Below are 24,903 nucleotides of genomic sequence, written 5' to 3'. Positions count from 1 at the left end.
TATAAGCAATTGATAGTTTGTAAACAGTGAGATAACTATCAAATGTAGCTATTAACCATTTAATAAGCTTTAATTTACAACTTTGTGATAAACATTTGTTTAATAAATGGCTTATAAACCATTTTATTGTTTGTTCACAGTGAAATATTTATCAATTAAAGTTCAATGAACTATACATTTAGCATTCTGTAATAATGGTTAATATGAAGAGTTACTGTAGTCTCCCCTAGCTGCCCTCTATCTAGCAAGCTTATCTCTGCCAGATAAGCAGTAGCCAACTAAGCTAGTTGGCTAACCTGGTGATTACGGCTACATCGCCCAGACGTTATAACTATTAATGTCATTCCTTTCAGAGAGAAACTTAAAATGTTCCACTGAATTAAAAAAAAACAAAAAAAAACACCTCAATCTAAATAGGTACATTTGTTAAGTTATTTTATTTCAGACAGCGCTGCATGGTTGCCTCGTGTAACACTGCACTTCAAACTGCTAAAATTATACTGACCAAACTATCTGAATTTTAGTTTTACACTTTGACAATATTGTTATTAGAATTGCCATTTCAACAAAGCCCCCTTGAGTTGAAATGAACAATACTTGGCTTTGACAGGCAGCTCCGCTCCACCGACCAGGATAGCCAGGGTGCAAAGCTAACACGGAACGTACTGAAAAACAGCTGGAACTTCATAAAAGTTCACAAGACGAGCCATTTCACCAAAACTGTATAAATTATATCACATGTGGATGTGCTGTCAGTCTCTCCTAGTGAAGTGGCCACTATCCTTCAACAGAACACCTTGTCAGATGGTTAAATTGAATTGAATGTGTTGGCTGGATCCAACTAGTTCTGTAAGTTTCTGGAACAGAGAGAAAGGGGAAATAATTAAAACTGAGTGCTGGGAGGTTAGTGTATGTTTGAATGGTCAAATTAAACAATTCTTTGTGTGCTAAATTCTCCACAAAATATAATGTATATTCTTGTGTCTGTGCTTAAAATGTCCCCTCGCATACGTAGAATGACACACAAATCTCATGTATGACGCCAAAACAACTGCATGAACATTCTTACTGTGTGTGTGATGAATCACTTGCTCTGGCAAAAAAACGAGTATTTATTGTGAACTTTCGTTGCAGGAAAACACGTCAGAGTGTGGACGGGGTCACGCTCTGCAGTCGTCCATAGGAGTCCTTCTCTTTATTCAGCTTATTCTGCCTCTTTTTCATCTCTGACACGTGCAGCACTCTAACTGACATCTTTCATCTCTCTGGGTATAGGCTCGGATCTACTGAAGGTCAGATCAAACAGCAACTGCAAAACTCTTCTTTTTTTGATCTACAAACAGCCCATGGCGCATTTGTGCTTGGGAAAAAAAAAAAAAATATGTGGATCAGCTCTTAGTGTTTTTTGCCTTATTGCTTATGCATTTGCTGGTGTTTCAGGGCTCGAGTGCAAAATATAGGACGGGAACGCGCCGAGCGTGCATGCTACTTGAACTAGGACAAGCATGTTTTAAACATTTTTGCACACAAGCTCAGCCATGTGAACAGTCACCAAAAAGTCAGGGAGGCAGCTTGAAATGTACTTTTAATGGGCCAATAAATAATCATCCAGCAGGACCGGACACCAATCGCAAGTTTCGGTTGGGGAAACAATTAAAGATCTAAAAACTCTGAATGGATTTTTTTTGCTCTTTGCATTTCCGTTACAGCAGGGCTACCTGCTCGAAGGCATGTCTTTAACTTTGACAGGCTTGTCTTGAGTAGTGGTTAAAGGAGCAGCTATACATACCATTCTTCATCAAGGTATAATCTTAGAACAGCTCCCCCACTAATTCAGCAATGAACGTGTTTCAGCAAGTCTTCAGAATAAAAGTCCACTGTTACTTTATTACATAAACGCATTTATTGTGAAGTAGCAAAACCAGGAAATGTTGGGTTTACACCGGCGGTAACTTAATGCGACTCCTTTAACAGTTGAAAGCGATCGTGAGGAAAGAGTAAAATAAAACAGACATCTGAAAGTATAAACAGGGATGCAGGAGACGAACTAATAAGATTCCGTTAGAAGCACAGAGAGCTGAACACACGAGGACTTTCAAAACCGTCTTTATCTCTGGACTCCTGCATAAACATGAGCCTCCCATTACAACACATGGCTGCTCAGGGAAGATGGATGGGCAGCGATCGAAGGACGTCATCCACGCCTGCTTTGTGATGTCCCACTCCAGTCTTGGCTAAAGTCGACACATATAACCCGGAGAGCTGCAAATTGAGTCCCGCTTACAAAAACATTGCTCCACAGCGCTACTAGTGTTTAGAAACTCCACAGGGCACCTTTAAAAGTCCAGCACTTAGTTTAATGCGCTTAGTTTCTTTCCTGCACTGAAAATACACAGCAGAGTGATTCAGCCGTGCAGAGCTTTACATTGTGCGCACCACTCGTTAAGATAACTGCTGCAGCACGACAGTGTGAATAAATAAACCGAACCTGCTGCAGGCTCACGGTTCAGACTCCCTCCTGCATCAGACCCTGCGGCTTCTGGACGACTTACTCTGCTTTCGTCGGCTTTGTGAAGTTCAAAAGGAGTCATCTGCTCCGCTCTTTATTTGCATGTCCAGTCCTAGTTGATGTCTTTGCACATAAAGGAGCAGTTTTTACATGGTTGGTAGATCCGGGCCTTAACCTCACGTTCACTTCAGTGTCTTTCAGTCCACCTCTGACCTTTGCCAAGATAGTTTCAGTGCTATGAACAGTATCAAATGCGACAACCACGAATGACTCCATCAACCATCTCAAGTACATAATTGTCTTTTAAATCTTTGAATCCAACCAGATTTCAGACAGAATTTAAATGAAAAGTATTTTTCCTCCTAAAAAATATTTTCGTAGAGCACTTTGGTTTGATGAGAGAAGCCAGTATGATGAGGAGTACCAGTGTTAGGCCTGCAGCAGGATTGTGTGACTCTTCATACACATATCAGTTATTCAATGTAGTTTCAGTGATCGAAGAGTTGCTAAAGTCGAGGTTTGTCTTGCTGAAATGCTTCCACAGAGACTCGTTATGATCTTGAAGTGCTTCCAATTGATAAGAAATGTTAAAGGCTGTAAAATCAGACATAAACTGACCAAAATGATCAAATGTTGAGAGGTATTTTGTTACAAAAGTGTAGTAGTGAACCCTCCAAACTACTCCAAATCCTGCTGTAATAATAAGCAGTAATTATCACACCCATTGATTTTAAATAATTTACATGAAGTGTTAAATCTGTAGTCTTTATAGCACAAAACGTGTAGTCAGTGTGCAGCCGACATGTTTTTAAATGTATTACATCACTTGTTTGACTGAGGGGAAGCTCTTTGTATCTTGTACCGCGACTATTTGTCAAACCTGAATTTATGCACTTATGTATGCTTCTGTATGGGGAATGTAGCTTCTGAACAGCTTTAGATGTTATCAGTATGTTATCAGTATGTGATGCTTTCTGACCCTTTGTTGAGATTCCCCTGATGTCTCACTGAAAGTGATGATTCGCTGTGGCAGACTACTTCACTTTTATCATGCATACCTCATCATGACAGTGACTTCTGATTCAGCTTTTTACACTGTCATGACGCTGGAGGATGTAATATTGGGGTTAATATTATTACTTCTAAGCCCATAACACTAATATCATATGCACAACACACTTTAAAGGGCGATTAGCATGAAATGTCAACAGATTAATGAAAAATACGCCCCACAGTTTTCCCAATTTCAGGCTGACATCTTTAAAAGTCAACAGTCAAAAAAACACTGAATGTGTCATGTAAATTGACATGTAACAGAGAAAAGCATCAAATCCTCACACTGCACAAGCTGGAACAAGCACACTTTTTCCCTTTGAATAATGATCCAAACCGTAAAAGTACATATTTAATGCATTAATTATCGTGATGGGTAACATAAGTTAAGAAAAATACTTATTTAAAGGTGCAATATGTACTTTTTTTTCTTCAGTACATTAAAAAAATAGTTTTCACTTCATTTCAAAGATGTCAAAGATGTTTATGGACTGTGATGAAGAGATATCTAGCGAAGTTGCTGCGCCTTAAAACCTCTTTCTCCCAGCAGTCCAAAGCTCCTGCTCTAGTGCTGTGAACACCATCACGTCCCTGGCAGTGTGGCTAGCTGCACAGCTAACTGATGGCGCAGTCAGCAGCAGTTAGCAGTTATTCTGGTGATATGCTGCAAATTTATCATTGTTTTTTAAGTTTTGGGGGTTTTTTTTAGTGTTTTTGTGGCAAGGTACCATATCGTTTGACTCCTTCTTCACCGTAAGGAACACTGTCAGAGTAAGCACACTGTAGGTTTCAGGTTTTCACATCACACAAGTTTCATTCAGGACCACAAACTAGATGTGATCTCACAAAATCCTGCTCACGCATGCCGACATCTGGACGCACATCGTCCTGTACAGTGGAGGTCAAACTTCCACATCTGGAGCAACAACAAGCAAAACACATTTTGGGGTCCAGACAGACTTTGAATTATTCAAATGAATTCCAGCGAACAGGACAGCGGGAGCGAGTGAAGAGTTATGCATGATAAACTCCTGAAAAAGTTTTCCCGCAGCGATTCGTCAACCCCTGATGTCTCTTTCTGTTACCATTTAAACTGGTTTAAAGAGTTAATGGGGGATATTTTTAAAAAGCTTTTTTGACGAAACATTTGTAAAATGCCGTTTTCCTCCGTCTGCCTGGTGTTCCACCCTCGCAGTGCCTTGTTGCACTCATTCTGGATGATGGCGGGAACTTTTGGACGCTCACCCTGCAGGGCCATGTGAGAGACACACTTGAATTTCAAGGGTTGCGATGGTTCAGCTCTAAATGGATTTCTCGGCCAGGGAACAAAAAAAAGAGAACAAAACGCCCCTGGTGAAACTCGTGAGACGTTCTGAGAGGAGCGCAGCACAGTTGTGAAAGCAGCCGGCCTCCACTCTTGCCTTCACATGGACGGTCAGAGCGACCGCTGCCCTCCTGCTACGTGTCGTTTATCTCTACACTGTGGTTCAGCCTCGAATCAAAGCACAGACTGTCCATTTCCATCTGCACACTGTATATTCTATATTTGAAGCCTGTCCGAAACATGTACTTTTCCATTAGGACTGACTGAAATGAGTGAATGTTTATGTACAGTATTACCTACTGTCGTGCATCTCTGCTGTACCCGAGCATGGTGGGGACACGGAGACGCACATTAAAAGCTCAACACTGTTTGGAGACCGCAGCGTACAAAAAAAAAAAAAGAGAGAAAAAAAAAGGCTTTTACGCTTAAGACCTGCAGTACTAACTCTAGGTCGTATTGCATTATTCAAACAACAAACACTGTTGTTCATCGAAAGAGGGACATTTTGTGAAACTCTTCATAGCCTATGATATATTACTCCTGTTGAGGTCAGTGTTGTAGTTCTGTTTTAAATTACCGGTATTTATTTGCATGATGTTTTTGAACAGTTTACAGATTTGTGTACATAGTCTGATGGATATTATACATTCCTGTCCACATCCAGCTCTCCAGCGCTGTGGGGAGAAGCGAGGGCGCCCCTCGTGGATGTTCGGTGGGCGAGGTGGAGGCCTGTGTGTTAAATCAACCAAGCTGAAAGTTTGACTTCAGTGAAGCCTACAATAACTGTCAGTGTTTTTTGCAATTTAGGTCCTTTTGCGACGACAGAAAGCACAGAGGAGTTGAAAATTACGAGCAACATACTGCCTGATTCAATTTTTGTCATTTATTTAGGAAAAAGGTGACATTAAGAACGCTGGAGGTGGTTCGTGCATTTAGAAGCTGTGTAACTGACAAGGCAGCAGCATGTGTGAGAACGCCCCCTTTATTAATTAGCTTTGTTTCTGAAATAGATTTAAGTGTTGCTTATTTCATTTCTTTTACTTATGCATTCCTCGATTTATTTGTTGATTTATTTGGGTATTGTGAATAACGTTTGTATCGAACAGAAAGGAGCTGAATGTCTTTGAAGCTTGCGTGGGAGCACTAAGCAGTTTACAAGAAAATTGCAAAACGGAAAAAAAAAACAAAAACCTGTTAGTCTTTGTCCCTTTTTTTTCTTCTTTTCTTTACTGAGTATCAAAAGATAAGAATGTGAATGTTTCTCTGCTGTAATTTTTGCTTTACATTTTTCGCTGACGTTGTTGTTTACTCGGGACAGTTTCCTCTCTTTGTGCCAGTCTCCAACGCCACCTCATTTTTGTACAGACGATGTGAAGCAGTCAGCAGAAGACGAAGGCTAACTTTGTAAAGATTTTGTCAGTCACATAACAAAATGAATATTTAAATGTTTATATCTTTGGTGATTAAATGCTATTGATATTTTTCACTTCAGCTCTGAATTGTTATTGTTCCACAGATGTTTTCAGGCGGTCTCACGCTATGGCGACATTTCTACACACTACAGGGGTTTTCAGCACAATTTAGGAAAATAAAGCTGATAGCACCGCCAATGAGCAACCTGGTTTGCATTCATTAGATATGTGCGGTGTTACTTCAGAGATATCTCTAATTTGCTCTTTCCACTGGGAAACAAGCCACTAAATCCAAATGAGACAGAAATAGAGTAACTGTAGAGAAACAAACTAAAGGTTTTGATGCAGAGGTAAGTGACTAGAATTTGTTAATTTAAGCTTAAAGTCGATATGGGTTGATCAGTTGCTTTATTTATCATTTACAGGAAAGCAATTGACGGACCGGTGCTGGCTGCACATATGAATAGATGGTGGACTGAAAAAATAACAGATTGTTTTGCCAAGAGAAAATAACAATCAGCACATTCAGTTTTTTTAATTCATCTCCAGAAAATGAAGCTCTCAACATTTTTTTCAACTCAAGTGAATGAACACCCATCACAGGTTCTCTCCAACTTCATATCACCATCACCCAGTAACAGAGAGTGCGCAGGAGCTGAAGTTTGAGTTGAATATGTCAGTCCAGTCTTGTCTGACTCATGAATCCTTTATCTGACTGATGTTAGAATCAATGGCCTTGATCACGACTCTGAAATATCAACATTCCGACTGCGCTGAGTATTGATAAATCCATCGTACAGTAGCAGATGGATTAGAATTTCTTTAGTTTCCTCTCAATCCCGTCTTTGAGTTTGGAATTGGATCTATAATATTCTTGAAACTGTGTTGTAGCTTATAAAAACTAAAGAGTAATGTCACCTAAAGTGATTTGTGTGGTTGTGTAAGACTGAGAGGATCATAGAGACACACTGCTGCCTGTCGTATTCACGTAATAATTCCATGATCATTGAGCTGCTGAATATATGCCTCCAGACCAATCCAACAGTAGACGAGTAGTGTCCCGCCGGTCCTGAACACGCCCTTAAACAACCTCCAATGCTGACGAAAATCTGGTGTGACTCAAGCGCAGAGGTTCCAAGACAATGTCGTGTTTTAGTTTTATTCACGTTAACTTCACTCTGACTCTCCAGCGACAGGCAACCCAAAGAAGCACATCGTGGGGATTCCTCTGGGTTGGAAACATTTTACGTATCCATCTGTTTACAGTGATATAAAACAAAGATGCAGCAGATTCTTTGGAGAAGCTGGAATCGGAACTTGCTTTAGCTTCTTATTTTTGCTTGATAAACAACCTAAATGATCAATCAATTATCACAAATCCTTTTTGATGGATTTCAGGAATGACGTATGTTGTACTGCTCTTTGCTTTCTTCCAGTTGAAAGAATACAAGTTGCTGTATTTCCATAATATTCTGTACAGACAGTTTCATGTTTTTGGTCGTGCAAGTTCCAGTGTGACCTTTTCCCTCAAAGACAGGCGAGGCAAGTGAGAAAAGATGTTCCAGGTTCCTCTAAATGTCAAACGTTAAGTACAGGTCCGTGTCCTGTCACTGTATTGAAGGTTTACAATGCTATAAACTCAACTGGAGCTACTGAATCACTCTGGTGTACTTCCATTATCCAGTGCAGGGAGACTCCCCGTGTCAGCTGTCAAGGATTAAAACATGTGTTTGGGCGGCTTGTCAAGGACCAGAAAAGAAGCCCAAGAGTCGCAGTCTGCATGATTCATCGTGTGCATTTGTTCGTAATGTCAGACGGTAAACATTTCAAACAGTGAGCTCAGGTCCTCAGAGGAAAGACGATAGGTCGCTGGCACAAAAAAGCTCTGGATGGGAGTTATGGATGTTTTGGCCCCTTTGATTCACCAGCAGTCCTGCATGCCAGATGCCTTCAGTAGTCTCTATGTTTGGATTAAGAGATAACCTCTCCAGCAGGCACAAAGCCTTGTGGTGTGGCTCACACAGAGTCTGATTTAGCTATGAAATCACACCATCAGTGTTTGGCAAAAGCTGTCGTGAATGTTATTGTCTTTTTAATCCATCATGTGAGGTATATCCAGCAGACCTCAGCGGCTTGTCTCTCATAAACTGAAAAACAGAGAAGCTGAACGGACGGAGAGAGACGAGGTCTGACGTAGGTCTGCTGCAGAACATGACTTCATTTTGGGTAACACTGTTTTTAATAATTTATCAGAGGAGAGCTAGAAGCTGTTGTAGCATCAGATTTTGGCTCTTTTATTATATAGTAGAACAATTTAGATATGAATAAGTGTTCCTGCAATATGTGTAAGAAAGCTGATTTCTTTTCAAGATTGCAAGACAAAAATCAGCAGGTTAGTTTTCTTTTAATAACTGGAGGCATTTACAAGGTTTGAGCCTTTCTTAGGAATTATCTATGATAAAATTCTTGAGATACAGTGATGTTAACTTGACCGAGAAATAATTACTTCCTTAACACGGATACAGGAGGGGCTCGGAGCAGAATCTATCGTCAAACCCTCTTCAGTTATTCATAGAAAAGTACCACTGTAATATTCCATTTTCAGCTGTGTGTTGATATGTGTGCATAGGAACTAAAGTAGACCATTGTCCAAAATGTAACCATGCAAATTGTTGTTTAGACTATCCCGTGTGTGTGCAGTACAGCTGTAGGAGCAAACAGGTGCACTTTAAGACAAGTGGTGGGAGAAATTTCAGCTGTCATCTGTCACGATGTTAATGAAACAGCTCCCCAAAGAGGAAGCACACAAGCTGAACCGGACGGTTGCTCTACCCCAGAGGATTTGTGGGAACTCATTTTTCAGGAATAGCAATGATGCAACACGCAAAACACGCTTCATCTTATCTCCCATTTGACCCACAATTTGGATGAAAATGTTGCATTTGCTGGCTGCATCTGTTAGCAGAGATTCCACAAGAGTGTGATTATGTTGTTAAAGTAGGTGGTTTCTCATCTGTGCAGGTTTATGAACCCTTCATCACAGGCGGACCTGTCCATTGGTCAAAGAGAGATCAAACCCTTTAATGTTACAGGTATGTCACAGTGAAAATGATGGGATATTTATGTTTTTTTCAACAGAAAAAAATGTTGTAAAGATGACAGCAACAGCATTTGCCCCAACTTATGGAAGTGACATTTGTCTGTGTCAGAGATAGCTTGATATTTTGGGCAAGATGGTACATGTGCCTGTGCACGACTATTTCCTCTATGATCTAGTTACTTCCTGGAATCATGCCTTAAGACTCTCAGCTACAGCTCCATAAAAACACAATTTGTCGTTTTAAAACTTCAGATTTTATACCAGTGAAATACATTTTGATGGCTCGTGTTTTAATTGGTGAGCTGTAGAGGTTGTGGTGGACTTTGTTACAGTTGGACAGAGCCGTGCTTGCTGCTTGTCCCTGCTTTCAGTCCTTGTGCTAACCTATGCTAAGCTAACTGACTATAAGCTTGCATGGCTGACACTTATGAGGCATTCATGCGCTCCTCGGATTGTCCTGTTTCATGAGTTAGGAAGTCTTTCCAACTTTGGTGTTATCAGGTGCTTCATGTTGGAACGTGGGACCAACTTGGATGCTAAAAGATGTTGTTGCATTTTGTTCCTTAGCTGAAACATGTTGACAGCTGCTCTGAGATGTGAAGTATTCAATTTTGGCCTCAGTGGCTTGTCATTGTTCTCAGTGGTCGAGCGAAAGAAACAATGCAATGCCCGTGTTTCAGCATCATATGACGCCAACTTAGCAACTCAAGCGGCAAAAATTTCGCCACTTTCCATGTTTTTGTTTTTCCGATTTAAGAGGGTTTTCACATGAATTTTCCCCATTCTGAAAAAAAAGTTTATCTGATAAATCCAACAGCACATGAACACACTTGTATGTAAAGTGGTATCTATCTTCTCATTAGCATATGAGCAAAAAAATATGTCCTTCCTCCTCAATCACCTAACATCTGTGTAGCTTGTCCATATATTATCCCTTCACTGCTGTGTTTATGTGCTTGTTTTTTATTTTCTTTGTTTTATTGATATATTCTTGTGTGTATGGTGTTCAGTGATGCCAGTAATGCGTTACTCTAATCTGACCACTTTTTTTTCCCGCGTAGGCTTAAGATGTGTATATTAAGGTTCGTTGTACACTCTGTGCTGACGACAAAGTACAATCAAGATTCAAAAACACAACGTCAAATTTGAGGAAACATTTGGAGTCGCTGCAGAGTTAAGTTTACAGAGCACTGGGTTAGGGTTAGGGTTAGCACTTCCAGTAAAGTGAGTATTGGCAAAAGAGGTTGTCATTTTTGTGGTGAGGCGGCGGGGCTGTTGTGGGCAGGTGCAGAATGTAACTAATAAAGTAACTTGTAATCTAACTTAGTTACATTTGAAAATAAGTGAAGTAACTATGTGTCAATGTGTCTGTCCATCTGTCCACCCATCTGTACATTTTAATGAAATTTACTTCTGTTTCTGCAACTTTAGCTCCACAGCAGCTCGGTACCTCAGCGGCTTATTTTTGTAGTTGTTGGTTCTGTCTCATCATGACTGGAACACAACATTTTTGTCATGAAAAACCTGAAGGGAGCTCAAATGTCAAGTGCCACACATACTGTAGTTGTTCCCGTGTGTGATCAAGCACAATAGCCTCCATGCTGTTTGTCCGTTACTAACAATGTTTTGCTGCCTAAGCAACATGACTCACTGAACTCACTACCATAATGACAAACACTCATGTCGAATGCTTATTTCACTACAAAGATTTCTACTTTATCCACAAAGGAGTGTTTTCATGTAACCTGCACTTTTTCTCTTCCATAAACCATGTGGTAGTACTTTTGCTTTGTTTTGCAAAGAAAAGTTTAAAGGCAGCAGGTTGGTGACAGCATTTATTTAATGTACATCTACAATATTTAGTGAGAGCAGTTCAATGAAAAATCATATTTTATGATTCTCATTTGTGTCACAGAGGCTGCAGATTATTCTTCAGACTCTTTGCCCTAAAGTGGGTAGAAAGAGAAATAAGAATTAATGAACGAGAGGAGAACAGGACTTGCAGGACTGATGCAGTGAAAATATTTGGTGATGCAGCTTCAAATTGGCCTTTTTAAAATCAAAATTTGCTGAAAATGAAACCAGTCACAGCAGCAAATTTGTGCATACTAAATGAACCGAACTGGCAAACGTTAGCTCATGAAATCACTCTTGCTGATTTCCTTTAGGATTATCAATAACCATTTAAACTGTTGGAGCACCTCAAAGTGTTTAATGTATTACTTACTTTTCCAATTTCACGACTCTTTGCTCTCAGCTTGTTGACCTGGGACTCGGCGATGTCGGCACGCTCCTGAGCCTCCTCCATCTCATGCTGCACCTTCCTGTACCTGGTCAGGTGAGCGTTGGCCTGCTCCTCCTGTGAGGAAATCCAACAACCATCAAGACTGAGCAAACAGAGATTTTCCTGATTCTAGTAATGTAAAGTTTTTATTTTTACAGACATTTTACAGACATAAATGAGAGGTGTTATGTTCATGCAACTGTGAAAAAAAAAGTTATAACAAGTTTCTGACTCACAGCCTCCTCAGCCTGTCTCTTGTAGACCTTCACTTTCAGCTGCAGCTTGTCCACCAGATCCTGGAGTCTGATGACGTTCTTCTTGTCCTCCTCAGTCTGCAGTAAACGTAAATTCATGATTGAAATGTTTAATTTGAAGCTTTGCATCAGACAACTGTACCAATAAGATAGAAAAAAAAGCCCTGCTGACCTGATAGGTGAGCTCCTTCACTCTTCTCTCATATTTACGAACACCTTTGATGGCATCCGTGCCTCGTCTCTGCTCGTTTTCAACCTCTGACTCAAGCTCACGCACCTGAATCAATGAAGAACCTGTTACTGTAATACATTACCATTTAAAATAAGTTAGGGCCTGATTAAGTGATCAAATGAATCTTTACCCTAGCCTCCAGTTTCTGGAGCTGCTTCTTGCCACCCTTCATGGCCAGATTCTCAGCCTCATCCAGACGGTGCTGCAGGTCCTTCACTGTCACCTCCAGGTTCTTCTTCATCCTCTCCAAATGAGAGCTGGTGTCCTGCTCCTTCTTCAGCTCCTCAGCCATCATGGCGGCCTGAAATTTGGAAAAATATGGTTTAGGCCGACTGCAATCTGGTGATTTGACTGCAAGAGCACCAGAAATAGAGGCTAAATGAGTCTAGTATGTACTATGCATGTTCAGTTACAGAGAAAAGCACCAGGATGACTCACATCAGTGATGGCCTTCTTGGCCTTTTCTTCAGCATTTCTTGCTTCCTGGACAGCATCTTCCACTTCACCTTGGATCTGAACAAGGTCAGTTTCCAACTTCTTCTTGGTGTTGATGAGGCTGGTATTCTGTTATTAAAGAAGCATAAAATTAACCTCCTTGTGTGTTTGAATGGTAGAGGAGTTTAAAATACTTGCGCGTCGGCCTTGGAGCTTTACCTGGGAGTGCAGCAGTCCAACACGTTCACTGACATCAACCAGCTCCTGTTCAGCCACTTTGCGGGCTCTCTCCGTCTGCTCCAGTGCAGCTCTCAGCTCCTCGATCTCAGCCAGCATCAGGTTGTTCCTGCGCTCCACCATGGCAACCTGCTCCTTCATGTCCTCCTGGCCTCTGATCGCTTCATCAAGGTGCAGCTGAGCATCCTGATGTATACAACATGTAAAGATGTATCAGCAAATAATTTTAGGAAGTTTTTGAGGCAAGATGCTACAAGTCTCTCAGTGGATGTACCTTAAGCTGTCCCTGCACATTCCTCAGCTGTTTCTGGGCTTCAGCGGCCTGGCGATTGGCATGACTCAGTTGAATCTCCATCTCATTCAGGTCTCCCTCCATCTTCTTCTTGATTCTCAAGGCATCATTCCTGCTCCTGACCTCGGCATCCAGAGTGCTCTGCATGGAATCAATCACCCTCTGGCTGTTCCTCTTGATTTGCTCTATCTCCTCGTCCTTCTCTGCAAGCTTTCTGTCGATCTCACTCTTGATCTGGGTGAGTTCAAGCTGAACGCGGAGGATCTTGGATTCCTCATGCTCCAGGGTAGCCTGTGAACAAGTGTGACCTTTATCAGCTCGAGCTCAGAACAGTTTCTTCATTAAAAATACAGAATCCCAGGCTGAGTCAGAGTGAAGAAAAATAGCAGTGAGGTGTCATGTCCAACACTTCACAAGATGAGTCGAAACAGGAATGCAGATATCTTTTTTAGATTTTGTTTCTGTTCCATCCTATATGTATGCTATATATTTTGGTTTACCTCTGCTTCCTCCAGAGCAGTTTGGATCTCTGTCTTCTCTCCTTCCACTGTCTTCTTTCCCTTCTCAAGCTCATGAATCGTCTTACCAGTCTCACCAATTTGTTCAGTCAGGTCAGAGATCTCCTCTGTCAAAGCAGATTTACAGTGTGAGTTTGAAAATATTCAGCTATATAAAAAACAGAAATGAATACAGACACCTCAGATAAATTGAAGTGTTCTTTAGAGTGCAGATTTGTCAGGGAAAACCAAGTAAATTATCTCACGCTGCAGGTTCTTGTTCTCCCTCTTCAGTGTCTCCAGGTGGTCCAGAGCTTCTTCATATGAATTTTTCAGCTTGAACATCTCAGTGCTGAGAGAACGAGCCTCCTTCTGAGATCCCTCCAGCTCTGCCTGGCTTTCCTCATACTTCTGCTTCCACTCAGAAAGAACCTGAAAGCAAAACAAAACAATTGAGTGGTTTTTGTCACCTCATGTTACTGGCTGAAGCAGTATGTTTATACTACAATATCTAACCTTGTCAAAGTTCCTTTGCTTCTTGTCGAGGTTAGCAGCCAGAGCATTAGCTCTCTCCACGTCGATCATCAGGTCTTCCACTTCACCCTGCAGTCTCTGTTTGGTCTTTTCCAGAGAGGCACATTTGGCATTCACAGCCTCAATGGACTCCTCTGCATCCTGAAGACGCTGGGCAAGCTTTTTCCTGTCAAAACATACAGCAAACCGGTTTTAATGATGATTTATGGAATTTGTGTATGTTGAAACAATGAGATGGCTAGACTCTTCATTACTTGGCCTCCTCCAGCTCCTCAGTGCGCTGAATAGCATCAGTCTCATATTTGGTTCTCCACTGAGCCACCTCGCTGTTGGCCTTGGACATTGCACGCTGCAGCTCAGCTTTGGCCTCCTGCTCCTCCTCATACTGCTCTCTGAGCAGGTCACAGTCATGACGAGATGACTGGACAGCATGAGCCAGGGCGTTCTTGGCCTAAAATCCGAATGAGAGTCTGATTAATATTTGATACCAATCATCTGGTAGCCTTTTCATCTTTGATAATCCTGCTGATTTCATAGACTTACCTTAACCTCCTCCTCTATGTGCCTCTTCAGCTCCTCGATCTGCTGAGTATAAGCCTGTTTGCCTCTTGTCAGCTGAGAAACAAGAGCTTCTTTCTCCTCCAGCTGGCGTGTACATTCACCTGATCAAAGATATTGATGCATCAGTGTTCACATGCTCCTGGGTTATCATGGTTTTATGATGTTGCTACAATACTTTTTGTGGGATTTTAGTATTGTCACCACTAGTAGAATATATTGCTGTGGCTAATTATTATGCTGCAGATTTTTTTTTTGGGGGGGGGGGTTCAAAATAATGAACACTGCAAAATATGATATTCTCACCATTCTCAGTTTGAAGTCTTGCTCTCTGTGCACTCATGTCGTTTAGCTGACGAACATTTTCATCATTCTTGGATTTGATCTCACTCAGTTGATCTTCTAATGTCCTGCACATCTTCTCAAGGTTTGCCTGGAAAAAGAAAACATATTAATATCAATAAATCAGCATATGTTTTATGCTCTCTGTTTGAACAATGTAGCACTCTCAACCTTTGCTTTTGCAACAGACTCCATGTTGCTGCTGAGGTCATCGATCTCCATCTTGTACTCGCTTTTCTCCTTCTCCAGCTTCTGTTTGACTCTCTGGAGGTTATCAATCTGCTCTCCCAGCTCTGCCACACTGTCAGCCTGCTTTTTGCGCAGAGCTGCAGCAGTGGCCTCATGCTGCAGGGTGGACTCCTCCAGATCACGACGAAGCTTCTGAAACTCGGCCTCACGCTTCTTGTTCATCTCAATCTGAGCAGCCGTTGCTCCGCCAGCTTCTTCGAGCCTCTCGCTGATCTCCTCAAGTTCCCTGGAGAGATCAGAGCGCTGCTTCTCCACCTTGGCCCGGGCAGCCCGCTCAGCCTCAATCTCCTCCTCCAGCTCCTCAATGCGAGCCTGGAACACACAAAGTCGAGCTTAAAACCTTTGAAGATACTTGAATGAACCTAATGACTTCCACAAACACTTCCATTTGTACCTGAAGTTCCTTTATCTTCTTTTGAAGCTGGATTCCAAGAGATTGCTCATCTTCGATCTTACTCAGGAGCTGGCTTGTCTCAAAGTCCTTCCTGGAGGGGTAAAATCAATTCAGTATATTACAGTTGGGTTCAAATGGTGCCTTTTCATTAAATATTTTACTGCAAGTACATATACTGATGGACAGATGTTTTGTTGTTTTGTTTATTCTTACTTCTTTATTTTCTCATCAGACTGCTGCTTGTCATTCTCTAGGTCCATTATTGTTTCCTGAGCCAGTTTCAAATCTCCTTCAAGCTTTCTTTTTGCTCGCTCAAGATCCATACGGAGTTTCTTTTCTTGCTCCAGAGAACCTTCAAGCTAATGATGGAACAGATATTTGATGAAATTAAAGTTGCAAATTTATAGATTTCAAGAAAATCTCAATTATCTTATGTCTTTTTGGTCTGCCATTCCAAAATCATTATAGCTGCACTCAAGGGAAACAAGGCATGCATGTAATCTAAAGCACGTCTAGTTGATAACAGCGTCAGTGTTCACTGTTCACTGTTCACTTTTTAAACACTGTGTGTTATGTTGTATTTCTGACTTCTCAATGGCTGTTTCCTGTACCCAAGTATGAAACCTTGCTTGCTGTCACCAAACCGACCAAGACTTAATCATTAGAATATTGAACCTTTCAGTTATTAGCAAGTTCAACGTTTGCTTTTAAATGTAGAGTACATACATCATCCACTTGCTGCTCCAACTTGGTCTTGGCCTTTGTTAGAGTGTTGACTTTGTCTTCCTCTGCCTGCAGGTCATCAAGGGTCTGCTGATGGGCCTCTTGGAGGGCTTTCTTCTCTTTGGTCAGCTTGGCAATGGTCTCATCTTGAGATGCCATTTCCTCTGTGAGGTTTTTGACCTATAAATGTATAGATAAATAAAATGTTGTCAAATTTGAACACAGAATAATTCTTATAAGAACAGTCTAATGATTTGAAACTAGGAACATGAACCTTGTTCTCAGTGGCATGTTTCTCCTTCTCCACTTTGGCCAGGGTTAGCTCCAAATCATCAATGTCTTTCTTCAGCTCAGAGCACTCGTCCTCCAGCTTTCTCTTCTTTGCAGTTAGCTCAGCATTCATTTCCTCCTCATCCTCCAGTCTCTCAGCCGTCTCTTTGAGTTTGGCCTCAAGCTGGATTTTTGCTTTAATAAGCCCCTCACACCTTTCCTCTGCATCACTGAGGTTTTCACCGTCCTTAAAGTCAACGCAAACAGGTTCAGGTTAATTCAGTATTATGGTGTAGGATATTTAACAGGCATGCACATGTGGTGTGATGATCCAACTTACAGACTGCACTTGCAACAACAGGTCATTCTTCTCCTGCAGCAGAGAAACCATCTTCTCCTCCAGTTCTTTCTTCTTAGCCAGAGCCTTCGTTAGATCATCTTTGGTCTTTGTGAAGTCCTCTTTCATTTGGGCCATTTCTTTCTCAGTCTCTGCACTCTTCAGCAGAGGCTTAATCTTGAAGTAGAGTTTCATCCATGGCCAGGTTTTGACATTCATGAATGCACGAATGTTATACTGGATGGCGTAAATGGCCTCCCTGTGGAAAAACAGCACATATTGAGTCAGAAAATCATTACTGTATTAAAAAAAGTTGCAGACTTTAATAGCATGCCTTAAAATCTAGAACATCAATAACAAACAGACACAGTACCTGCGCTCCATCATCTTGACAAACTCTGTCCTCATGAGGAATCCTCTGCAGAGAGCCTGAGTCATTGTGACCAGTTCAGCCAGTTTCTCATCTCTCATCTCTTCCAGAGTACCCAGCAGACCGGCTTTGAAGAACACCTGAGAGTTAATAATTATAAATATGTTCATGTCATTCATTATTTATGATAGTTCATCTTTATATAAATAGCTTTGTCCATGGAAGCGTTTCTCACTCTACCTTTGTGTGGCCAAACTTGTACTGAGTGTGGTCAACATCAATAGAGCCCAAGAGTTTCTCTGAGGCCTTCTTGTTGTCAATGAACTGTCCTTCGGGGATGACGCTAGCATTCAATACTTTGTATCTGAAAGTAAAGATTTCATCCAGTTAGACACACCAGCTTGAGGTTAATAACAACATTTCAATGACTGTAAAGGTTATATTTCTGCTACCTCTGCTTGAAGTCACCATAGAGGATTCTGCTGGGGAAACCTTTCCTGCAGATCCTGATACCTTCCAGCACACCGTTACACCTCAGCTGGTGGATGACCAGGAAGTTCTCCATCAGACCTGTCATATATTTTTAAGTGACATGATGAATAAAATTGTACAAGAAACCATATTCAATTTGACTTGCTGTTTGTCTTTTCACACTGCATATTCTTAGCCCAGTGCTATCAGTCTGGGGCTAAGAAGCATTGAAGAAGGCTTGTAGCCTGCAGTGTAAAAAGCCGTTTATAACCTTCTCAGCTCAGGGCTATTGCAGCTTACCTGGTGTCTTTGATTCATTGGGAATCAGGCAACGCACAAAATGAGGATGTGTGCTCCTTAAATTTGTCATTAGCTTGCCCAAATTCTCCTGAAAAATTAAAAGGATATTAAATTAACAAAAGGCACCAAATTAGTGCAAGAAGAACACAAGAACATAATTCATCCCTCCCTATCTTACCCTGAACAATGCAGACACGGTCTGGAAGGAACCACCCTTCTTCTTGCCACCTTTCTTGCTGCCACCGTCAGCTGTCAGTGGAACAATAATAATACTGAAAATATTTAATTTGACACAATTACTAATGTGTCATGATGTAGGGAAACAGCACGCACCTTCTGCTGCGGCATGTGATGCATACAGGAAGGCCAAGAGTTTGGTTGAAGACTTCTGGTAGAGCTGAACAACTGAATCGTTCAGGGGGTCCTTGTTCTTGTCGAGCCATCCAGAGATGTTGTAATCAACAGTGCCAGCATAGTGCACCAGAGAAAAGTGAGCCTCAGCTTTGCCTTTGGCAGGTTTTGGCTTCTCAAAGGATTTGTTTTTACCAAGATGCTGGTCATAGAGTTTGTTCTTGAAGGTGACATCTGTAGCCTTGGGGAACATGCACTCTTCTTCAAGGATGGAGAAGATGCCCATTGGCTGTTAACAATAACATAAACAACAGAGATTTTTACTCCTGTACTGTCCGACTGTGGTAGGGATGATTATCTTACATCATTGTTGAAAATGCCTTAAAGTAGTACCTTCTCGATGAGCTCAATGCAGGCAGCCAAATCCATACCAAAGTCAATGAACTCCCATTCAATTCCCTCTTTCTTGTACTCCTCTTGCTCCAGGACAAACATGTGGTGGTTGAAAAACTGTTGCAGTTTTTCATTGGTGAAGTTGATGCACAGCTGCTCCAAGCTGTTGAACTAAAGAATTTGAAATATCAAAGGTCAGCAAATGCCTTAAGTACCAGTAACTAAAAACTCAATTATTTGTATTTTCAGCTTTAATTATAGCTGCGTACGATTATGTTGTATTGGCCAAGCATACTTACATCGAAAATTTCAAACCCAGCAATATCCAGGACACCAATGAAATAGCTTCTGGGCTGCTTGGTATCCAACATCTCATTAATTCTGACGACCATCCACAAGAACATTTTCTCATAGACGGACTTGCAGAGAGCCATGACGGAATTGTTGACCTGATTTTTAAGATAAGTAAAAAGATGATAAAACATTAATACAGATATTGTAAGAATGAACAACAAAATTATTCAAAGTTTTCAGGCTATAGAGTTATGATTCACTGGACAGTGTGTGAACATTTTACCTGAGGCACGGTCTGACCCTTGGTCACAAACTCATTGCCGACTTTGACCCTGGGGTAGCACAGAGCCTTCAGTAGGTCAGCTGAGTTCAAGCCCATGAGGTACGAGATTTTATCAGCAACTTGAAAAAAAGGAAAGATGTCATTTTAAAGAGAGTACAAAATAATCTGATTGATATTTTCACTGTTTTTCAAAGTTCTGTTGTCAGTGAACAAGAAGAGAGTAACACTTGTGACATACCCTCAGTGCCATCAGGCTCAGCCTGCTCTTCACGCTGCTTCTGCTTGAACTTCATGTTTCCGTGATGCATCACAGCTCCAGTCAGCTTGTAAATGCTTGCCTTCTCTTCTCCAGTGAAGCCCAGGATGTCAATGGCAGTCTGTGAAATGTAAGTTAAAACCAAAACCAAAACTTAAACGTAATCAAATGCTATTGCTGCTGAGTTAAAGCAAATACAGACATAAGCTCACAAAAAACAAGGCAAAACATTCCTGAAAGCATCATTTTACTTACATCAGTGGCGATGAACTCCTCAATGTCATCGATACTCTTGACAGTGATTTCCCCCTGACTGATCATGTGATAGTCGTATGGGTTTGTGGTGATCAGGAGAGCCTCTGAAGAAAGAATGCACACATCGTTAATTCTTGAAAGCAAATTTATGGACAATACAGCAGCTAATGAATTACCTTTAAAGCAAGAAAAAAAGAAAGGCTTACCTATCAGCTCAGGTTTGTGGCCTGTCATGAGCTGATAGAAGATGTGGTAGCTCCTCTCAGCTGACAGCTGGAAAGTCACTCGAGACTTCTCTAGCAGATCTGTTGATCACACAGTTAGCCAGCAGTCAGTTCTGTCCAGTGAGCTGAGTTTAAAACAAAAGACTAAAGTATCCGCTTTGTCATTTACATCCTTACATGTTTCAATATCTGCTGAGGCCAGCTTCCCAGTTGTTGCAAAATGGATTCTGATGAATTTACCCTGTTCAAAAGAAAAATGTGTATTAGAATGATAACTTTGTGCATTCTGATATTATTTAAAAAGAACAAACACTTACGAAGCGGGATGAGTTGTCATTCCTCACAGTTTTGGCGTTACCATAAGCCTCCAGCAGGGGATTGGCTGCAATGATCTGATCCTCCAGAGACCCCTTCATTCAGAAAACAAGAATCAATCACCACACCTGACGGTCCAAGATCACATTCGATATTCAATATCAGCTTTGCTTTGTTGATCATTTACCTGCATTTTTCCAGGAGTTGGCTCAGTTTTCTTTGCTGTTCCAGCCACCGCGATTGTCGCAAAGTACTGGATGACACGTTTGGTGTTGACAGTCTTTCCTGCACCGGATTCTCCTCTTTGAGAGTAAAAGTCAGTTAGCACCAGAAATGTCGTCTTTAAGGTGAATTATGCAACCATTGATAGAAACTATTGTTGAGACTCGTGGTGTAGTGAACACTGTCCAGTACCTAAATTTTCTTTTAACTCTGGTTTCAAAAAATTAAGGAAGCTGTGGTTTGTGGCAACACACTAAATCGAAGATTACTGAATGCTGAGTGAATATTTAACAAATCATGTCAAACTTACGTGATGAGGATAGACTGATTCTCACGATCTGTAAACGGACAGAAAGGTATTTTTTATTAGTCACATAATTGGCGAGGATAAATTTGCTTAGAGGACACTTTGTAGTCAAATGATTGATAAAAAAAAACTATACTCTGTGACAATATCTCATATGTCAATTTTTTTTTAAACTAAAAATGTGGGTTTGTTAGCTGCTACTTGCTTAAGGTTTCACATTATGAATTTGATAAATACTGTAATTGTTACTCTATTCTCAAATGATGTTTCAGAGTTTCAGTGCATTTCTCATACACACCAGTGAGCATGAACTGATAGGCGTTGTCAGAGATGGAAAAGATGTGAGGAGGGGCTTCAATCCTCTTTTTGCCTCTGTATCCTGCTACAACCCCTGAGTCATACACTGGGAGCCACTTGTAGGGGTTCACAGTGACACAGAACAGCCCTGAGTAGGTCTGTGGAGAGAGAGAAGATTTATACCGACATGCCTTTTGTCTGTCATATTTTTATCTTTTGACGTGACAATCAGGCCAAACCCACATAGATCATCCATGCTGCATAACGCTCTTTGAGGTTATACAGCACAGAGGGCTCGCTGAGGTGGGTCATCATGGCCATGTCCTCAATCTTATCATACTTGGGAGGGTTCATGGGGAAGACTTCAGTATCTTTGACAGTGATGGTCTGTTACAGGGACAGAAGCAACACAAGAGTTCAGATTTGACACTAAACTGGTGAGCTGCACAGTGCTCATTCATATTTGTTACGGCCAGAAGTTACGGTTTAAAGACCCAATCACTGTGACGTTGTGGTGACAACAGTTACTTCTGGGTAGAAAACAAGACATGCATTTCAAGCACTGTTACATCAACCTTAAAATTAACTGTCTTTGATTAAAATCAATAAAGAAAACTTTACACTGAGGAGCACAAAGTCAGTCACAGTGACCTGTGTCAGTGATGTAAATTATAGATTCATTCAGTATAATTGTTTTGCTCCTCAACCATCACACTGACCTTCCCACAGAGCGTCTCCACGGTAGCTTTGCCACCCTCCCTTTTAACAAGTTTCCCCTTTAGGTACATCTCTGCTGGTTCAGTGACAAAGTACGCTGTTTTAGCATCAAATGGAGCGTTCTGAGCTTCGATTCTCTCTTTTTCTGGCTTCCGGAGGTATATGGCCGCCGGGCCGAAACACTCCATCTCTCCATCACCCATGATGATCCTTCACTGCAAGTAAGTACAAGCAGGACAGCATTAATTTATCTCTGTCAGTATTCGTGTTTATTCCTCCCTCATGATGGTACTTCACCACTGAACTAAAGTTAAATTCTGTTTCTGTAATGAATGTGAGAAAAAAAGTTATATTTTACACATTGTTTCCAGCAAAATGAGAGAGAGTAACATCTTTGTTTTCACAGACTTTCACTGTATGTTATCTGTGTTGATGTGATTACTTTCTTATGTGCTACTGAATCTTTGTTACTATCAGACACTTTGTTATAAATCATAAACTCCAAAAACATTTATAAGAAGTGACAAATACTTTTTTCTACTTGATGACACCCTTAATTGAGATGCACACAAACACTATATGAAATACAAAACTTCAAAATGTCTCTAATGAAAGAAACACTGAGAAAAATAACTATAAATAAAGAGATACATTACCTTCTTCTCTCCCTCAGATGAACAGGTAATGATGATTTAATGAGGGTTCTGAGAAAATAAATAATTTTAATTTCTAACTGTAATTAAACATCACATTAAGAATGAACTCACTGTACAGTAAAGCCCTGACATGCACACAGCAGTTCTGGATTCACTCTATGGTGTCTGGCAAAGAGTGGCCATGCCCTGCATTGTTCATTAAGCTGCTGGTTTTCCTCCTGCTAATAAAAGACTCACTCACCTTGACTGGTCGCCTGTCAGTCCTTGTGGGAGTCCAGCCTCCCTTCTTATATAGAGAGATGACTTTCTTTATTTGGTCATGCATTTTTTACAATCACTGCTTGAGTATTTCTGCCCTGTGTGTGATATATGGCATCTTTTGTCATATTTCAACACGGATTAATCTTTCAGACTCACAGAGGCAGGTCTGAGACAATTTAAAAGAATTTAAATGGGAAATAAATACAAAGAGTATTCTTTGCACGACTGAATATATTATGATGAATTAGCTTCTCTGATTTGTTCATTGTTGTCATCATCAGTTTAACTTGTCTTTGTCAGCAAGGAACATACTTGAAGAGAGTGTTGATGTCAGTCATAAGAATATTAATCAGTATGATTTGTTTTTAATAGGAGCCATAAAATATTTGTCTTATTGTAAACTATTTTACTGGAAGAGTATCATGTACCACATAATAGGCACAGTTAAACTAGACACTTAATCTAAAAGTGTATATATAGATGAAGTCACATACAATACAGCATTTTTTAACCTTGTGTAAATATTGTTCTGGCATGCATATTTGTAACTGAAGTTCAGACATTGTTCTAGTGTTATGATAATCTCCTTAATGCAACTTGGCACTGCAGAGGGTCTGACTTTAGCCGCGGAGACGCTCTCATGTGACGCTGGTATTCTGTTGCAGAAGCCTTGCAAGTCTTTCCTGTGACAAAGGAGCAGGATTGAGTCTCACAGTTGCTAATCTAAGAACCTGTGGAAACGATGATACCTCATGATAGCAGAAACACTCTACGCTTTATGAAATCCCAAACTTAATTAGATTTGTTCTGTTGGGTGGAAGGACAATAGAAAGATGAACAATCATCGTATTTATAGCACTTTAATTTCCTCTGTTGAGATATTTATATGTCCGGAAAAATATGACATAAACATCCTGTGAAATAAAAGTCTTGTCAAAGAATTGGTTTGGGCATTTTCTTCCAGCGTGTTTTATCAAAATTCTTGCTTTACATACAAATATCAGAAAAAAACAAAAACTGCAGCGTCACATTTGGCCAGCACACCTTCTAAAAAGAGATGTGCCACGTTGAATGATAATAATGCCCGCCAGAGTGTCTAATTATCTCATTAGAACAACTAATCTTGGAGCAAGGCCTGTGTTTGAGATAATGTGATAAGGTTACTAATGCCACCACATCACTGACACATTCTCAGTTAGAAATGTATGAACCGTGGGGAAAGTAACATTTTTTTTTAAGCTTTTGAATTAAAAGTCTGCATTTGTAAACAGTAAAGTTAATTAATTATCGATAACACATTACATTGTAAGTGTTTTTACATTAAAGAACTGGTTATGAAACAGGTCTGAATTTAACCCTGATGCCCCTATGACTTACATAACCAAACCAAACAATATGTGACAGGATTGTCTGTATGGTTATCTATATAGCTAATATAATTATATTATATATTGTAAGTAGAAGTCATTATCCACTAACCCTCATGTCAGTGGAAAGTTGGGCACAGTAAATATTTCTGGAGCGTCACAGCAAAAGAGAACTGCAGCATTCTCGAAAACATCCAAGTAGACAGGGACTTGTTTTAAAGAACAGGTAAGAACTGTAGTTGTGAAAATTTTAAAATGTGCTCAAATTATCAACAGAATAGGAAGTAACAACAGTTTTTACATCTTCCCATTGCTTTGCAGAATTATCTACTTAGGTAAGCATGCTAACAAACTAACCCCAGTCCAGTCCAGAGCTCCTGTGCCAGCGATGTAAACATATCCCGTAGATCGGGTTCCCAGTCTGGACCACTAGCTGCATGGCTAGTTAAGCTAAGTATGTAATGGCAGCTACAGTTAGTTTTAGTTACTTTGATGATATGCTGCCCTCATTTGTTTCGTCTATATATT

The 24,903-nt window shown here is 40.6% G+C and overlaps 2 protein-coding genes and 1 long non-coding RNA gene across 10 annotated transcripts in view; 2 read left to right on the top strand and 1 right to left on the bottom strand.

Moving 5' to 3' along the window:
• Positions 1–6,377, top strand: part of LOC119021716 (voltage-dependent calcium channel subunit alpha-2/delta-2-like) — a 43,574-nt gene extending 37,197 nt beyond the window's left edge. For both annotated transcript variants that reach the window (XM_037102183.1, XM_037102184.1), the window contains one exon: positions 1,135–6,377. In XM_037102183.1, the coding sequence (XP_036958078.1) occupies positions 1,135–1,230 (96 nt within the window). In that variant the 3' untranslated portion in view covers positions 1,231–6,377. The remainder of the gene's footprint in view (positions 1–1,134) is intronic.
• Positions 6,378–7,108: 731 nt separating this feature from the next.
• LOC119020421 lies at positions 7,109–12,439 on the top strand. Of its 7 annotated transcripts, none has more exons than XR_005075313.1 (8): positions 7,109–7,530; positions 7,735–7,893; positions 7,983–9,390; positions 10,460–10,571; positions 11,314–11,426; positions 11,656–11,814; positions 11,944–12,025; positions 12,304–12,439. It is a non-coding gene; the product is annotated as an uncharacterized LOC119020421 (long non-coding RNA). The 7 variants fall into 7 exon arrangements; XR_005075314.1 differs by having other exon boundaries at positions 7,109–7,893; positions 7,983–8,115; positions 8,457–9,390; XR_005075308.1 differs by having other exon boundaries at positions 7,109–7,893.
• On the bottom strand, positions 10,629–23,004 carry LOC119020416 (myosin heavy chain, fast skeletal muscle-like). The gene is made up of 41 exons (XM_037099694.1): positions 22,989–23,004; positions 22,748–22,795; positions 22,094–22,306; positions 21,618–21,761; positions 21,376–21,532; positions 21,081–21,108; positions 20,736–20,850; positions 20,551–20,643; positions 20,411–20,474; positions 20,216–20,314; positions 20,010–20,113; positions 19,737–19,875; positions 19,499–19,617; positions 19,221–19,370; positions 18,922–19,092; positions 18,511–18,817; positions 18,356–18,426; positions 18,178–18,265; positions 17,859–17,976; positions 17,647–17,770; positions 17,410–17,546; positions 17,040–17,295; positions 16,704–16,946; positions 16,433–16,609; positions 15,920–16,065; positions 15,707–15,797; positions 15,235–15,624; positions 15,028–15,154; positions 14,707–14,825; positions 14,418–14,614; positions 14,146–14,329; positions 13,896–14,061; positions 13,633–13,757; positions 13,115–13,423; positions 12,823–13,026; positions 12,607–12,732; positions 12,299–12,469; positions 12,109–12,213; positions 11,919–12,014; positions 11,626–11,757; positions 10,629–11,344 (listed from the first exon to the last, which is right to left on the bottom strand). Exons 3-41 carry the CDS (start codon positions 22,292–22,294, stop codon positions 11,324–11,326), a joined length of 5,814 nt encoding a protein of 1,937 aa, XP_036955589.1. The 5' UTR covers positions 22,295–22,306; positions 22,748–22,795; positions 22,989–23,004; the 3' UTR covers positions 10,629–11,323.
• Between the last annotated feature and the right edge of the window lie 1,899 nt (positions 23,005–24,903).

This window comes from Acanthopagrus latus, chromosome 6 (assembly GCF_904848185.1).
Source record: "Acanthopagrus latus isolate v.2019 chromosome 6, fAcaLat1.1, whole genome shotgun sequence".
Lineage (NCBI taxonomy): Eukaryota > Metazoa > Chordata > Actinopteri > Spariformes > Sparidae > Acanthopagrus > Acanthopagrus latus.
Note: the sequence above shows the minus strand (reverse complement) of the source record. Positions and strands in the feature narration are given on the sequence as shown.